At 42.4% G+C, this 14,416-nt stretch overlaps 2 protein-coding genes across 2 annotated transcripts in view; one reads left to right on the forward strand and one right to left on the reverse strand.

The window, feature by feature from the left end:
- On the forward strand, nt 1–11,209 carry SCCPDH (saccharopine dehydrogenase (putative)). The gene is made up of 12 exons (XM_059841479.1): nt 1–268; nt 443–555; nt 1,400–1,480; nt 1,942–2,071; nt 3,695–3,744; nt 5,204–5,334; nt 5,882–5,999; nt 7,573–7,692; nt 7,809–7,865; nt 8,831–8,942; nt 9,769–9,850; nt 10,298–11,209. Exons 1-12 carry the CDS (start codon nt 43–45, stop codon nt 10,401–10,403), a joined length of 1,326 nt encoding a protein of 441 aa, XP_059697462.1. The 5' UTR covers nt 1–42; the 3' UTR covers nt 10,404–11,209.
- Nucleotides 6,228–14,416, reverse strand: part of LOC132324880 (protein ELYS-like) — a 26,786-nt gene continuing 18,597 nt past the window's right edge. Inside the window, exons 24-25 of the mRNA XM_059841480.1 lie at nt 13,814–13,961; nt 6,228–13,728 (exon numbers count right to left, since the gene is read on the reverse strand). Coding sequence (XP_059697463.1) covers nt 13,577–13,728; nt 13,814–13,961 — 300 coding nt within the window. The 3' untranslated portion in view covers nt 6,228–13,576. The remainder of the gene's footprint in view (nt 13,729–13,813; nt 13,962–14,416) is intronic.

Genomic DNA, 14,416 nt, shown 5'->3' on the forward strand with positions numbered 1-14,416 from the left:
GCGCTGCCCGGCGCCGCCGCCAGTACGAAGGCTGCTCGCCCCATGGCGGTCCGCAGTAGCGCCATGGCGGCCGGGCGGGTCTACGACATCGTGGTGTTCGGCGCGTCGGGCTTCACCGGCCAGTTCGTGGTGGAGGAGGTGGCGCGGGCGGCGGCGGCGACGGCCGCCGGCGAGGGGCAGCTGTGCAGCGGCCGCCTGCGCTGGGCCGTGGCCGGGCGGAGCCGCGAGAAGCTGCAGGCGGTGCTGGATCGGGCGGCCGAGCGGCTGGGTACGGGCCGCGGCCGGGACCGGGGCGCAGCGCCGCTGCCTGGGGAGGCGCAGCGGGTCGGGTGTGCGGGCAAGGGCTGAGGAGAGAAGCGGGGCGAGCCCCGGCGCTGCGCCGGGGACGAGGGGGCTCGTCCCGGGCGGAGCGGTGTCAGTGACGGCGGTCTCCGGTGCGCAGGGAAGGCGGCGCCCGGGGAGGAGGTCGGCGTGCTGCTCTGCGATGTGGGCGACGCGGGCTCGCTGGCCGCCATGGCGAAGCAGACCCGAGTGGTGCTCAACTGCGTGGGCCCGGTGAGTGCGGGATGCGGGCGGGGCGGTGCCCCCGCGGCCTGTCCGCCCCCGGGTCGCGCCTCGCTGCGGGGGGCCGGGCTGCCTGCGCCGGACCTGGGCACGGGGAGCTGCCGCGGCCGCGCAGGGACAGCGCAGCTGGTGGAACTCGAGCCCGGAGTTCCCAGTACAGCTGTGCACTGCAGTGGCCGAAGGGTCTCCCACCGCCGTCGCAGGTGGTGCTGTTCACGGATAGGTGTCCGCACTGAAATGCAGCGGAGTTGGTTTTCAGTCTTTCACAGGCAGCCTGAGATACTGATGGTAAAGTCTGGCGCAGCGTTTTGGGTTGGGCCAAAGTGTCAGTGCTGCTAGGGTTAAGCACGGAGCTGGAAAAGGGGCCCACAGGCTTGCTGCCAGAAGCGCTTGGCCCTTTTAAAACTTAGAGTGGCAGCATTTCCAGTGCATTCGGAGAGCATCAGAGTGTGTGAGGTGGAAGTTGGGTCATGACCATGGCTTTGAAATTCAGTGTTTAAGTAGAGAATATGCTGATAATAAGAGTGCAGAAAGTGTAAAGTGAAATTATTTAGTGGCAGTATTCAGTTGGTCTTGGTGATCTGATCTGATTTCATGAGAGAAATCAGGTGCAGTAGTTTGCAGCAAGCTCCACTGGCAGCAGTGATGTTTATGTTTTCTTCTCCCCGCACTCCCAAGAAATAGAAGTGCTCTTTCATTTTAGCCCCACTTAGAAAAATCAATAGCCACCAGGTTCACTTTTATTGCAGAGATACATTTTAGGGAAAGCACACTTGGGTGAGTTGTGGCTTGTGGGTTTTCTTTTGTTACATTCTGGTGTTCTTTCCTTCTATAGTATAGATTCTTTGGAGAACCTGTGGTCGAAGCTTGTGTTGAAAATGGTGCAAGCTGCATTGACATTAGTGGAGAACCCCAGGTATGTGATGGTTGAAAAACATCACCTTATAGCAAGGCTCTGAAAAAGGAATGTTTGTTTAGTTATTTCATGTTTCTGCTTCATGTTTCTGAACATGAAGACAAATTCTGCCTCCTGATCTACAATTTCAAGATGCAGTAATTATTTTAAGGTACATTATACTTGGTTATATTGTTTTGTTGCTTTTAAGACAGCCTCTTTGGGTCTCTGTGGAAGTCCCAAATTGCTGAATATGCTTCAAGCCTCTGTTTTGATACTACATAGGAATTTTGTACTTTTCTTTTCACTGCTGTGAAACTTTCATACTACAGACCAGGAATCATATATATCTGTCAAAGATACTTGTAAGTGGTTTGAAGCATGGAGGGTGCTATGATGTGACAGTGAAGGGCTGATGGCTGATATTGGGTATGGCCAAGAATGAATTTCAGCTTAAAATATTTGTTCTGGCTGTGTTTCAGTTTCTGGAAGGAATGTACCTGAAATACAATGAGAGAGCTGCAGAAAAGGGAGTATATGTCATTGGAAGCTGTGGCTTTGACTCCATACCAGCGGATATGGGAGTACTGTACACCAGAGATAAGCTGAAAGGTGACTAGAATAAGTGTTTTTTTATGGTGGAAAAAGAATGCAGATTATGCTCTCATCTGGTTTCCTAAAGCAGCAGTGGTACCGTGGAAACTCTTTCAGTGTCTCTTTTTACCTGCCTTTACCAGGTGACCAGTTTCAACCAAATGTGGTAGAGAGAAATTGAGTGTCATATTCCCACTGGATGGGTCATTGGGTAGGGAAGGAGTCATGGTCCCGATGCTGACCAAGAGGGAGAGGGCCCCGTGATGAGCCCAGTTGTTCAGAGCAGGCTAATAATCCCGAGCTTGTGGGTTCCATCCCCACGAGGGCCATTCACTCGATGGTGCTCACGGGTCCCCTCCAGCTCAGGATATTCTGTGAATCTGAGAGGACAGAATGTTCAGCTGTAAGCAGCAGGCTGCTCAGCCAATGTGTGGATGTCCCTAGGCAGCCTCAGCACAATTGCCTCTTGTGCAGTGAGAATCTTGTAGGGAAGACACAGTGGGAAGGGGTCCACAGACTGGGGGGTGCCAGGTTTCCCAAGTTTCCTTTTTCAACTGCAAGCTCTGAAAAGCTGTTTTGTCAGTGTAAGTAGCATTGCCTTTTACTTTTATAGCAGCTAGAGGGTAACTGAAATATCTTCAAGAAAATATGTGAGAGGATTTAATTCTATGTAAATAGTATTTGATCCTGATCCCAGATGAGGATACTCTGTTCATCAGGTCTGACTTTCAGTTGGGAGGGCCCATAATAATATCCAAATGTTTTGCTTTTATGGACTATTAAAAAGGCTGCTAAATGGGATAGATTTACATTTGAGTCAGCATTCAGTGTAAGAAACCTCAATTCAGATCTGACTGGAAGAGAAACAAGGTATGGAAATGAGTATCTGGATGTTCATGAGGTTGTAATTTGATGTTTGATACCTGTTTTGAATAGATGTCTTTTATCTCTTCCTAGTTTGACTTTATGGCATTACCTCTGTATATCCAGTTGCTTGCTATATTGAAATTTATCCACACAAATACGGTTTTCCAGTCTCAGAAGGAACTAAGCAAAGCAAAACAAATCAGGATTTGGAGGCATTGTGTTGTTCTTCTGTTCATCAAACTAAGCATTCTTTGCAGAACACTGTTTTAAACTATGCTAAAATTAAATATTTTCTGTGTTTTGGGTTTTTGGGAGGGTTGTGGGTTGTTTTTGTTTTGGTGGTGGGTTTTTTGTAGTTTGGGTGTAACAAAATTTTTAAGTTCATGTTTGCTTTCACAGCCTACATCATCCTTTTTTTTGAAACCTGGAGGAAAACTAAATGTGGCTCTCAATATTACTTTCCTTTTTTTTTCAATGAATTTTTTACATTATCTCATTCATTAGATACATGAAAAAATGTAATGAATAGAGGTAATACTAGCGACCTGTATTGAAGTAATTTACACAAGAAATGTAATATTTGCTAACTCAAATAGCTGTGCATCTTAATATTACATTACTTTGAGATAAAGATGTAACTCTGCTTTTTTAGCTGATAATGTCAGTGGCCTGCTGGTTTGAGTCCACCAGAGCTTTCTCTGGCTTTGCAGACTAATGATAGCATATGCCAATATCCAATATTGAAAATATGTAATATTTTCCCCTCCCTTACAGGTACCTTAACTGCTGTTGAGAGTTTCCTGTCGGTGAAATCTGGGCCTGAGGTTAGTTGGTTTCTTCCTTCCTGAAACTCAGGAGTATTTGCGATAACATCACCACAGCCTCTCAGAATAACTGTTGCTACATTAAGTCAGACCAAGGAGCAAGCTGGCAGGTCTTTGATAAGTCTAAGAACTTTATTCTTTAGGAGCTACTAAAAGTATCCTAAGCAAACACCCTTTTGTAAGGTCTGCTTGCAGAGCTGTCTACCTACACTTTGCTCTGGTAAGCTGCTCCAAGAACTATTTGCTTTTGCAGACATGTGGGAAGGATTCTTACACAGGTGAAACTGTAACAGGTCCAGAGTGTATTGCCAGTAATCCTAGTGTTAGGCTGTTTGGGTTGTTTGTTTGTTGGTGGGGGGAAGGTTGTTTCAATGTACTTTAATGCATGTAATGATAATACCTGTGGACAGTAATTGTAATAATGTGTAGTATATGTAAAAATTCTAATTCTGTTGTTAAAACAATGCAACAATGATCCAAGTCAGTCTTGATGCCCAACAACCAAACACTACTGCTCCAGGCATGAGTATCCATCTTGCTTACAAACCATTTTTGTTCTTAAAAAACTTCTGGAGGAGTGGAGGAAGCCCATGGAACGGGAGAGTAATATCTGCTAAGCAACAGGGGACAGTAGTTCATGGGAATGTATAAATCTATATGTTGGATACGAGGACATATATTTAAATATATAACATAAGTTCACAGTGGTGGTAAGAAGGGATTTCAATAATGAGAATTAACTACGCTGAGATGTTTAGAAAAGCTGCAGATATATATTAAATTCTGTGGGTCCTGAGTATGTTGCAGATCATGTGGAAAGAGGGGTAAAGATTGCGTCAGGTCTGGCTGATCTGGAGTTCATTTCCCCACGGCAGCCCTCACAGTGCTGAGCTTTGTGTGGCAGCTACAGAGGTGTCAGTGACACAGCAATGTTCTGGCTGCTGCTGAGCGGTGCTGGCACAGCACTCAGGCTGTCTCTGCAGCATTCCCCCCCCTCACCTCGTGGGCTGGGGTGGGCAGGATACTGGGAGGGGACATAGCCTGGACAGCTGCCCCAGACTGACCAGAGGGATGTTCCGTACTGTGTGAGTTCTGCTCAGCAATAAAGGCTAAGGGAAAGGGGAGAAGGGTGGGAGTAGGGGGGTGGGGAGGCATTTGTTACTACTACACCTTTGCTTCCATATGCAGCTTTTGCTTTATTAACTCGCCTTTATCTTTACACACAAAGGATTTTTCCATCTTATTTTCTCCTCTCCCTATCTTAGCTAGGAGGAGAGTTATGGAGTGTCTTGGTAAGCACCTGACATCCAGCCAAGGTCAACCCACACCATTTCAATACACTATCATCATAACATTTATGTGTAATGATTGTAATACATGCAGTGATTCTAATATTATTAAAATAATCCATGAAACCTTTAAGTACTGAACTAATTATTGTTTCATGGTATGTCACAAGGGTCTTGGTGTACATGATGGGACCTGGAAATCAGCTGTCTATGGCCTTGCAGATGAAGCCAGCCTGAAGAAGCTTCGAAAACAGATAGGATATGCCCCTGTTCCAGTAGTTGGTGCAAAGCTTAAAAAAAGGTATAAGCATAAGATGTGGAATATACAGTCTTCTAACAGTTCCAGTATTTATGATACAGATTGCTACAGTATTAAATACTAAAAAGATGCAGTTAGGACTTTAGTATAGTATGAACACATAGATGCTCATCTAGTAGAATTGAAGATAAGTTCAGTTTTACTGACTTGTTCATATCTCACTGGAAAGAGAACATGTCCCAGCATTTACTGGGTCTCAAAATTAATCCATTCTAAAGGACTGCTAGTGACATGGGAAACTCTTGATTTCAGAAGCAATTAGTAGAATGGAGGGAAAAAAATGAAAAGACTATTATATTGATTATCAAATTCATCCTTGATATAGTGCATATAGTAAATTATATGCAGTGAATTTTGAGTGAGCCAGGGATATACTTGGAATTGCTTGCTTTCAGTGAAAAGAGATAATGACAGAAAAATTCTTGAGAGAAAACTGATAATGGTAAGGCCATTATGGTCAGTTTCTTTCAGTTTGTGTGAAGATTGGAACTTTTTTTTTTTCTGACTTAATTTTTCTTTTCATTTGCAGAGGATTTATGTTTTACAGTCCGGAATTCAAGGAGTACTGCCTTACATTCATGGGATCTGATGGCTCTGTTGTGAAACGGACTCAGCGCTATTTGCACACCGAGTTGCAGCAAACGCCTGTAAGTTACTGTTATTTGTGCACTGGCCTGTTTCATGCTACTTGAGACTGTGGCTAGTGAGCCTGCCTTTGGTAACATGATAGTTATGAGATTGTCATGTCAGGTTCTCCTGCTGTCTGATTTCTGGGTATATATTTGTAGGGAATGGAAACCTTGAGTCACAGGTGTAGGCGAGACTGGGGGTAGCACGGTCGGGACGGATGGAGACGAGAGATCTCTGAAGCCAAGTCGTGGAACTTGCGGTTTATTGCAAAGGGCGTGGGTACAGGGCCCTGCTGGGAGCTGCCAGCTGCAGCTCGGAGCAGGCCCGAGAGAAGAGAAAGGATGAGAGGGTAATAACGTAAAAAGGCAAGAGCTAAGAGCAAGAGTAAAAGCAAGAGAACAAGAGCAAAAGCAAGAGCATAAGAGAGCGAAGTTCCCGTTACAATACAATAAATCATCTTCTGTGTTGAATATTCTGATTCTCACTAACCAATCTAGTACAGCATACAAATCCTATAGCATTTACATACAGCCTATAAGAATCACTACATTACCATATTGTGCTACATTTTAAACTCTAAAACCTACTCTTCGGACCCCTTCTGCCAAGCTGGCAGGGTCTGCTCTGACCCTTGGACCTGCCTGCTTGCAGAGGGTCTTGTATCATCCAAAGGGGATTACCTTCAGCCGGCCACACCATTGTTTTCCTGTTGTTCAGTAACTAAGGGATGTCAAAGCTTGCTTTCATTTCAATCTCGCTTATAGTTTCTATATTCTCAAAATCTTTTGCCAGGCAATCATATTTGTAAGGCTTTCTTCTTTCATCTTCCCCAACACACAGGAATATTTGAAAGGTAGCCTTCATGATAAATATATTAAATTCTGCTTCTGTGCAGAAACTTTTCTTGTTGTATCAGCAGAGCTTCTAAAAGCATCATAATTGTAGTCTGTGGTAGCTATAGCCAGCTCAGTATATTGTAGTCAATATTCTGATACAGAATTCATATGCTGCTCATTTATATCTTTAGTGCTTGGGTCTCCAGTGTGCAGAGTAAAGGCAATGTGAAGTAATGGTGGTGGAAAAGATGATTAATTTTTGTTTTGCATGGTTTCCTGAGAGGAGTTGAGCACAACAATCTGTATAACTGCTGTGCAGAATCACAGGCATCATTTAAGCAATGAGGGGTGAAATGGTGCTTTAAAAATGCACTTGAAAGCTACAAATGAGAAAGGCTTGCCATTGCTATTTCAGTTTCTCTTTAAAAAAAGCATAAGGAGAAAAGGAAGACCTAGGAAAGAAGGCTGAAATTGGATGACAAAACACATCTTTCTGTAAAGTTTTCTGTTCTTGTGTACCATGTCTGCTCCCTCTTCACTCTGTAGTTCCCTTGTCTTCCCAGAATGAATGATGAAGTGAAGCATTCTTCAAACAGTTCCTTAGAACTAAGACAATTGTTTAAGGCCCTGTTTAAACCAATGTATGTTGTACAAAATAACTGCATCTTACTTAGGGGGTAGATTGATTTATAAAAATCAGTTGATGGAAAAAATTAATGTAAATCCTATCACTGAAAATACACTCTTGCTTCAGGTCCAGTATGGTGCTTATGTGACTGTAGGTGGTCTTGGCTCTGTTATCAAGCTGATGTTTCTGGGCATGTTATTTCTTCTTCTGGTGAAGTTTAACTTTGGAAGAAAACTTCTGACAAAAGTAAGTTTTCAAAACCCAAAATAATTTAGTGTTTGGAGATATCTTTTTTTCTCCCTTTTATTTACTGTTGGTCTTTTGTTTCTTTTATTTTTTTTTTCTCTCCTCTATTCATACAGTACCCAGAATTTTTCTCTGCTGGATGCTTCACAAAGAAAGGACCAACCCAGAAGCAGGTAACTGATTGTTTTCTACCACAGTTATAGAATACATTTGTTGTGGTAATGGCGGAATAGTAATTTAGAGTCAACTGCTTAGCCTCAAAGAAGTAATTTCTAAATTAATCACAGAATATTCTGAGTTAGAAGAGATCCACAAGGATCATCACAGTCCAAGTCCTGGCCCTGCACTGGACACCCCAAGAGTCACACCCCAAGTGCCTGAGAGCACTATCCAAGCACTTCTTGAACTGTGAGGCTGGTGCTATGACCACTTCCCTGGGGAGCCTGTTCAGTGCCCAACCACCTTCTGGGTGAAGAACCTTTTCCTGATATCCAACCTAAACCTCCCTGACACAACTCCAGGCCATTCCCTTGAGTTCTGTCACTGGCACCACAGAGATGAGTGCCTGCCCCTCCTCTTCCTCTCACAAGGAAGGTGTAACTACAATGAGGTCTCCCCTCAGTCTCCTCTTCTCCAGGCTGAACAGACCAAGTAACCTCAGCCTCCACTCATACAACTGCCCCCTAGGTCCAAATGCATGTTGTGTGTGCCTGTTTAGTTACTGGATATTTAACTAACTATGCCTTCTGCTTTTAGACATCAAAGTGTGTGTAACTCCTATGAGGAATAAATGGATAACGTTGCTGGGCCTGAGCCTGATGTATTCCTATGGATGGCTCAGAGCACTCTATCAAAGCTGATGACCAAGGGAGACTGATAAGCAAAAAACCCAGGACTGAAAGTACTGAGAAAACAAACAGACTTTAGTACAAGGCCAGTGCAACCAAGTGGAAGCAATTAAAAATTCAGATTATACCTTTTTAGCAGTAATTCAAAATAACTCCTCTCATGTTTAAATGGATTATAGTATTTGGCAGGATTCGATATATAAAATTTGGATACTTTTATTTACTACTTGTGCTTTCCTGGTAGCAATCAGTTTCTCTTTTGGTGACCATGCTTGTCTTGTCCACTACAGATGGATGGAACCTCTTTTACAATGACTTTTTTTGGTGAGGGTTACAGTGAGGGACAAGATCCCCAGAATGGCAAACCAAATGTGAAGATCTGCACTGAAGTGAAAGGACCAGGTATGTATTTTGCCTAGCATTCCCTGCTCTAAAATACATTTCTGATTGCACTGCTGTCCCTTTCACCTTTGAGAAGCACTTGCAACAGAAACAAAGACAACAGCCTTTACAGTGTATTAACTTGGATACTAGAATTCATTGTGACCTGGGTTTTGAAATAGCCAGTTCACTTGCATTCTTGTGAATCTCTTTCCTCTGACTTTCCTTGGTCTGATTTTCATTTTTGCAAAGCAGGCCTTTTGAAGTAAGAGGGCTGTAAGAATAGTTTTTAGTTGTTACAGCCTGGACTTAGTACTTTATTTCCAGTTTCCAGAGAGTGAACTTAAACAGGTCTGGTGTGGTATAATTTCTGACTATTATATACTTTTGTTCAGGTCAGTCCTTGAGGAGACATGACATCTGAAGTTTGGAAAGAGCAAGAATGTACATTCAGAAATGAGTTACTGGAGCACAGCTTCTTTAAATAACTAGAGATGTGGCAGAATGCAAGTGTTGCATGGTAAAATTCTGAATTGAAGTGTGCAGGATGGGGAAAGCTATTGCTGTGTCAGAAAGTCCTCTGTCACCATGATGTGGTCACTCACAGTTGTGTGGTTAGAGGCCATTATGTGAAGCAGTATTTGTCTGGATTAGATCTTAAGGATTTCACCAGCTACTTGGTCTGATTACTAGGTAAAAAAAGCTGTTCTGAAATGGGAAAGGCTGTTTTCATTGCCAAACACATTATTCTCCAGAATGCTGTAGGGAAGAGCAGGATTAGTTTCTACATTTCAATGCACCATATTTCATTGGGGGTTTTGGTTTGTTTTGTTTTTTTTTTTGTCAGAGCCTGGATATGTTGCTACACCAATTGCAATGGTTCAAGCAGCTCTATCTCTTCTGGAAGATGCAGCTTCTCTGCCTAAACGGTAAGTACCTTCCCATGCTGAGCAGCTTGCTCTCCCTTAAAGCTGCTGTGTGCAAATGTTTCTCTTTGAAAATACAGTTAATCAGCCCTGTAGATTTGTGTTACCTCACCCAACTGGCTGTGCAAGGGAGATGGTTCACTGCAAGCTGATTTAAAGCCACGTGCTCTTCACCAGCCCATCAGTTTGAAAGGATGTAGTCACAGGCTTTTAGTCAGGCCTTGGCATCAATGTCTTTATGTTCAGTTAATGGAGTGGTTTCTGTAGAGCTTGCTGGATGCAGAAATGAACCTGTGATTATAACCACCCTGCCAAATTCCTCACCCACTCTCTTCTCGGACTAAGTGGCTTTTTCTTCCTTAGTCAGGGAAGTACATCTCTAGCTTAACAAAAAGGTGTCCCTCAATCACTGTGCCACTAACATTTCTCCTTTTTGATTTTCACTAACAGGGGTGGTGTATATTCTCCAGGAGCTGTCTTCTCGAAAACAAAACTGATTGATCGCCTCAACAAGCGTGGTGTTGAGTTCTCTGTTATTAGCAAGCCTGAAGTCTGAAGTCAGAACATAACTGTACGAACTAACCCCTTTCCTGGGTCTAACTCTAATAAAACCCATTTGGCTGCAAAAGCCTAATCATAAAACAGTTTCACTATGCTATTGTTTGCAGCAGACACAGAAGAAAGTTCGAGTTAAAAGCTATAATAGTATTTGCTATAGTGAGCAAACCCCTGAAGGGTCGGTATTAATTCACAGACATATTAAATTGGTAACTTCTTGGGTACTAATTCTGGAATCTTAATCTTATTATCTAAGTTCAAGTTCCTACTTCATGGACCCACTGTACTATCTGCTTCACAAGTAAGCATAGCTGCCTTGCTTTGCCCCATTCTGCAACTATGTAAAGCAGGCAGCCTGGAAACAGAAGTGCCTTAGCAGATAAGCTACTAGTTATTCCTAATGTGTGTTTGGTATATGTCTTTATTACATCTTCAATTAATCTTTCCTTTATTTAATAATTGTTCTTAGTGCAGATCTATGTGTAGTTTCTGTAGTTAGGTAAGTAGTCATGAACTGTATTGTGCTTTTGCTTCTGTGAAGAAGGAGGCTTGTTCTGTTGACTGTTTTTGGAATCTGACCTGATGTGATCCAGCTTCTGGGTGCACTGGCCTGTTTCACACTACTTGATACTGTGGTTGATAAGCCTGCTTTTTGTTGTTAGCCTAAGAATTATGAGAGTGTCTTGTCCTACTGTCTGGGTTTGTATTTGTGGGCAATGGAAACTTTGAGTCACGGGAATATTTGAAAAGTAACCTTCATGATTTTCAGGAGTGTGAATACATTAAATTCTGTTTCCGTGTAAAGGCTTTTTTTGTTGTATCAGTAGAACTTGTAAAAACTATGAAAGTTACTCTGAGATACTTAAAGTCATAAAAGTCTCTATTTCCCTCAGCTGCATCACACTGACCTTTATTATTCTGAGGCAGATCACATACAAATTGATGCTTTATAGTATCATAGCGGTGTTGAAGATTGCTTTATGGATGTAGTTCACTATATGGTGGGGTTTTAGGTGCTGCTTCTTAAGTTTATGCTGTCACTGCACTGTCTTCAACAACCTAAAGTTAAAAAATGTCTGTTAATGCTTTATTCAGTAGCAAACAGACTAATTTCACACTGAATTAGAAGAAATTAAAGACACAGAAAAGCCGCTTTTCCCTTCCACTCAGCCCTGAATGTGAAACATACATACACCCTCTGTACTACCTCACAGCTGAGAGTTTATGTATTTGAGGCACAGGGATGAGAGCAGTCCCTGTGTGCAATTCACATGCTCTGTTTCTGATATTTCTCTTCAGAACTGACCATTTGCCACTGCCCACAACCAGGAGCAGTTTTCCAACACAAGGTGTACGTAACCAGGGGTTACCGTCACATTGCAGTGCCCTCTGCACTGCTCCACAGCCAGAGTGACCCCCTGCCTCTGACAGGGTAAAATACAATTGGGTCTCCAGTGCTTAAAGCTTCAGCCATAACAACAGAAAGGTTATTTTTCAAATTTCCTGAAGAAACAAGAATATGGCATCTTGTTGTCTACGATGTTCTCTCCTTAGCCCAGTAATTTTTGCAATTTCGATGCTGCTCTTTTAAAAGACACACAACCATTATTCCACAAGGCAGTATTTTCAATTACTGTATTCCAGATGCCAGTCAACAGAGCAACAGCCACAGCTTATTTCTGCACTAATTAATTAATCTGCACACAAGATGAAGGGATAGTGCTGTAAAATACCTACATATCTTCATGTAGCATTGTTCAGGTCTTCCCGGCTCAAATGTTTTACAGTATTGAAAGAGTTAGAAGGGAGAAGGATGAAGCTAGTTCAATAGTATAGATGATGTTTCCTAACAAGAAAAAGGTTGTTATTTAGGGAGATGACAGTGATTTCATTCAGGTAGGCAAAGGCAAAAAGATCAGAACCAAGGGGCCCTGTCAGGTGTTACTGCCTTGCGTGGTAACAGTTTGATGGCGGTGACTGGAAATACAATTTAACACAATCAACTGATAAGCAAAACTGCTGCAGAGAGTCATCACTGAATCTGACAGAGACTGACATCACTGACATTACTCAGTTGTCATTCATGTGATTGGATTAAGAATTTGAAGCACAGTTCTTGATTGTAGAAATGCACATCAAACTACATAAAGTTACTTGGCACTTAAATAATGACATGGTTAGGCCACAAATTGCATCTTTAGGCAGCTAAGTATAGATTGAAAAGTCCAGGTTGAACTTTGTTCCATGCAATAAAAACAAGTGTATTTCTCAAAGATGTGGGACAAAGTGACTGCTGCAATTAAATGAAAACTAAACTTTCCCTCTATTCCCATTTTACTGCTGCGAAAAGGACAGTGTATACAATAACTACATGCATGCAAAAAATACCTCACAATTTGAATCCAGGGGTTTCCTTTTAAACAAAGCTCACAAGCTTCTAGTTTGGTTGGCTGCTACTGAGTTTTTAAAATACAAACCTTGACCACAAGAGGAGTTTCTAGTACATTCAATTCTGATGCTCTGGGCAGATTGTTTTGGGAGCTGGAGCAATGTGTATTTGATCTCAGGGGGCTGGATGCCACAAAAGAAGTAGAAGCTCTGCATGGGGACTGCTGGGTCTCATCCTGTGCCACAGAGCGGGAAGGAATAGGACGAACCACCAAATCCAGCAATCTGTTAAAATACTCATTTTAAACTAGGAACATCAATAAATAAACAAAAAAAAAAAAGCATGCTGTGATGCTGACAACAAGAACACTCAGTGAACAAGAAATACAGGTAAACCCTCACTGCTGGGGTGATATATTAGGCCCACATGGAAGTGACAGACACTTCTTTTTGTTCATCTGTCGAAGTATGTACACCAAGAGCTTGGTGGTAGTCAAAGCTTTAGTTTCAGCTGTCTTAAACTTTGAAAACACATTTCTCATAATGTAAATACATGTACTTGCCTAACTAAGATTGTCATAGCTGAAATGTCTGTTTCTCCAAATAGTTCTTATGATGACTTGTGTCTCAAACGTTGTATATTTGATGTGCAAAAAAGCAAAACAAAGCTATTTTCACATGTACCTTCACACCAAGACACTAACATAATTCAAACAGATTTCTCTCCTTTTTCTGTCTCCCCTCAAACACATAGTACAAGGCTAAACTTCATGAAAAGGCTGCTTACTTCTTATATTCTGAGAAATTGGTTGTCCTGTTTCCTAGCCATGCTTCTTTAAATCTGGACAGTACTTTAGTGATTAAACTTGTTCTTGTATGCACATTTCCTGCATTAGCCTGCCTTGTTGCTGTTGATAATGGCTTTGGCCTTGGGACTGTAAAACAAGAGGGAAAAGTATCAGCCTTGTGTAATCAAAGGGATGGCCAGCTGCACATCCCAGTTCCCACCTCTAAAATTACCTTCTCTTGAGACCGACGAAGGCAAACGGTACGGCTTGGCTCTCTCTACTGCCAGCTTCCTTTGAACTGTGGGAAGGATCTTGATATATTGGTCTAATAGAGAATTTCTGGCTACTGCTCTCTCTCTCAAACGAGGATCACGACCATTCTGATAAAGGAAATGTGTAAAGCAAGAAGTTAACAATTCACCAGAAGTTCATTGTACAGGACTGTCTCTGCTCTTTACAGCTAAGGCCTAAATTTGCTCTACAGATATAGGACAACAAATCCGCTGCACACAGCCACAGCAAGTTCCACCCAGCAGCACACACCAATTTCACCTGGTAGTTTTGGATAAGTGCAAAGAAGATTGGAATAAAAGCAGAACATAAAACTCCTAGTTAAAAGAACTCTGGCACTTTGCAGAGCATTATTCTTACATACTTCTTAACACCTGCAATTTTTAAATGGCTTATGGAAGAGCAGGCTTTCCCTGGCTATCATGAAATACAGATGTCTGAGATTACTGAATACACAGGGCAACTGCAAATTATGTTGGACAAAATGATGGGAAAATTAAAACAAGAAAATCTACACACACCTTCTGTCTGGAACACAGTTTTC

The sequence above is a fragment of the Haemorhous mexicanus genome, chromosome 3 (assembly GCF_027477595.1).
Source record: "Haemorhous mexicanus isolate bHaeMex1 chromosome 3, bHaeMex1.pri, whole genome shotgun sequence".
NCBI classification, from domain to species: Eukaryota; Metazoa; Chordata; class Aves; order Passeriformes; family Fringillidae; genus Haemorhous; species Haemorhous mexicanus.

What these genes read in the sequence shown, in the direction of transcription:
- SCCPDH (XM_059841479.1), top strand. Translation starts at nt 43, where the DNA reads ATGGCGGTCCGCAGTAGCGCCATGGCGGCCGGGCGGGTCTACGACATC. An exon ending in ACATTAGTGGAGAACCCCAG is followed by an intron (nt 1,481 to 1,941) that starts GTATGTGATGGT and finishes GCTGTGTTTCAG; the next exon opens with TTTCTGGAAGGAATGTACCT. An exon ending in CCGAGTTGCAGCAAACGCCT is followed by an intron (nt 6,000 to 7,572) that starts GTAAGTTACTGT and finishes CTCTTGCTTCAG; the next exon opens with GTCCAGTATGGTGCTTATGT.